Source organism: Cynara cardunculus (genome assembly GCF_001531365.2).
Source record: "Cynara cardunculus var. scolymus isolate 2C chromosome LG 12, CcrdV1, whole genome shotgun sequence".
In the NCBI taxonomy this organism is placed as follows: domain Eukaryota; kingdom Viridiplantae; phylum Streptophyta; class Magnoliopsida; order Asterales; family Asteraceae; genus Cynara; species Cynara cardunculus.
This window is the reverse complement of record NC_037539.1, coordinates 12,962,816-12,965,243: the sequence shown is the minus strand read 5'-3', so window position 1 is coordinate 12,965,243 and position 2,428 is coordinate 12,962,816. Positions and strand designations below refer to the sequence as shown.

Below are 2,428 nucleotides of genomic sequence, written 5' to 3'. Positions count from 1 at the left end.
TTTTATAAACCGTCATTAGGGTTTGGTTTGTGTCTAAGGAGTTAAACCGTCAAAACCGGACCGCAAACACCCCTAATTTTGGCAGTTTGGGGGAGAGAGAAGGAAGAAAGTAGCAAAATATATGGATCTTAAGCTTATCAATTTCATCAACATCATCAGGGGTGTGTGTATATATACACACACACAATATATACATATGTATATAATTTGAAATTTGAAGTAGAAAAGATAACAACTATCCTAGATGATATGATTACAATGCTAATTACAAGGAGCAAATTCATACATATGATAGAGAACGAATCCAAGGGATATGAAGGCTTATTCTAGAGGCTGATTTGGTGTGTTTCGATGCATCTCTATCATAAAATACAGCGTTCTTAGTTTCTATATATGTAGTTTGGATCTCCTCCATTGTAATGTTGAAGAAGATGTTCTAGCCCAATATGAAGGCACAACTTTGTAGATGACTGAGATCTAATTGTACATAGCCTTACAAAGGAAAAAAAACATGAGCATCGATCCCATACCTCGGCATGTATATTGGATCGATTGATCGTTATATGTCTTATTTGTTTTTTTTTACTGAATAGGTAAAGGAGAAAAGGGATCTGTAGCTACCCACAACCTCCAACGAGATTAAAATCCTTGGATAATGTCGTAGTCGCTTATGTAGAAGCTACATGGACTGTTCGGATCATCGAATGAATCTTGAAAAATGGGATTAGATAACATGTCCAGATGATTGTTTTCAAGCTCCAAGTTCTCAAATGGGCAAAGCTGTTGCCAAAAATATTGAAGATCATCAACTGTTCCTGGTGAACCAAGATCAAAATAATCAGCTCTATTGTCGATTTGGTGATGCTCTATGGAAGTAGTAGTGCTGCTGCTAGATGAAAATATATCATCTTCGAAAGTCAAGCAGGACTCAGAAATATCATAGTTATGATTAGCAGGCTGTTGTAATATTTCCTCAACATTATCAGGTTTAAACGTCATTGATGTTCTCTTATCATTTTGGTTGGTTGTTTTAGGAACCATGTTGTGATCAGTCAGACGTTTCTTGAGATGGGCATGCCAGTGGTTCTTTATTTCGTTATCAGTCCTTCCAGGAAGTCTCGATGCAATTGCTGCCCACCTGAATCATATGTCCTAATTGATTAGATAAGCAAGAAAACACACACACACACACATATATATATATGTACATACCTATTCCCGAGAAGCAAATGAGAATGGAATATGATGTCTTCTTCTTCCTTGGAAAAGTTCCCCCTTTTTATATTAGGTTTAAGATAATTCATCCATCGGAGTCGACAACTCTTCCCACTTCTTGACAACCCTAGAAACGGAAGAATTGAAAAAACGATGAGAAATGCTATTACTTCAGTAACATATAATTAAGATGTCAAGATCCTAAAACAGGTTTTCTGCTATTTACCAGCAAATCTGGGCATCTGCGACCAGTTCCAGATGCCATATCTGCTAATATAAGAAATCAACATCTGATCTTCTTCACGACTCCATGAACCTTTCTTTAAACCAGTCTTGATGTCACTAGTTGGAGTCCTCATCACCGCTGAGTATTAACTAATAATATCAAATCCGATGTGTGTGTGTGTGTATATATATACTGGTGCTTTGTAATAGCAAGTACGGAAATTGGTCCCTCCCTCTCCAAGAAGGTTCCACCATTAATGATATTAGTTTTGCTATGTGCACGTTGGTCAATGCAACTATGCAGGCATTTTTTATTTCTAGAAACATTTGTCTTCGTAAAAAAAACATATCTTGTTATTAATTACATTTGTCTTATGAAAAATGTTCAAATATTTGCTATCCAATAATTCTATGAACTTAAAAATATCATTAAGTACTTTATTATAACACTATACTTATGTTCTTCGCTTTCTATTCCCTGATTCTAATTTGTAGACTCCCAATCTTTTTCTACATCTCGCATGAAGATCATGTTTTTCTGTGTTGTTTTTTTTATACATTTATCCTTTTTATAATAAAATGATGCAATATTATGTCTCGAGGTCTCATGTTCGAATATAAGGAGGAATAAAATCCCCTTGTAGTCATGAGGTTCAAATTCACAGATGGTCCAGAAATTAGTCGACTATCATAACGGGTTAGATATCTAAAAAAAATCTATCATCGTTGCAGAAAGAACCCCAAGAGTTCAATTCTTAGTAATGAAATGGTTAATATTCAATTGTAATTTGGTATTACTTGTTAAAGAGACCGTAAATAATATAAATTGCTTGAAATTGAATAATTAGTTTCAATTTTATGCGCGCGATTAAAAGAAAATGGATAGTCCTACAATCAATTTTTATCATTAGTTTATATTTATTTCCCCTTGATATTATCAAGGAGAGAGCAATATAAAAATATTGCCGATCATCACATTTTCTTGTGA

The 2,428-nt window shown here is 34.4% G+C and overlaps 1 protein-coding gene across 1 annotated transcript; it reads right to left on the bottom strand.

Moving 5' to 3' along the window:
- Window positions 1-639: 639 nt before the first annotated feature.
- On the bottom strand, window positions 640-1,574 carry LOC112523712 (transcription factor WER-like). The gene is made up of 3 exons (XM_025133395.1): window positions 1,442-1,574; window positions 1,213-1,342; window positions 640-1,138 (listed from the first exon to the last, which is right to left on the bottom strand). Exons 1-3 carry the CDS (start codon window positions 1,572-1,574, stop codon window positions 640-642), a joined length of 762 nt encoding a protein of 253 aa, XP_024989163.1.
- Between the last annotated feature and the right edge of the window lie 854 nt (window positions 1,575-2,428).

Bases quoted from the DNA above. Each gene is read 5' to 3' on its own strand.
- LOC112523712 (XM_025133395.1), bottom strand. From the start codon at position 1,574: ATGAGGACTCCAACTAGTGACATCAAGACTGGTTTAAAGAAAGGTTCA. The intron at 1,343-1,441 runs GTAAATAGCAGA...TTCCGTTTCTAG, and splicing joins GCAGATGCCCAGATTTGCTG to GGTTGTCAAGAAGTGGGAAG. The intron at 1,139-1,212 runs GTATGTACATAT...CATATGATTCAG, and splicing joins CATTTGCTTCTCGGGAATAG to GTGGGCAGCAATTGCATCGA.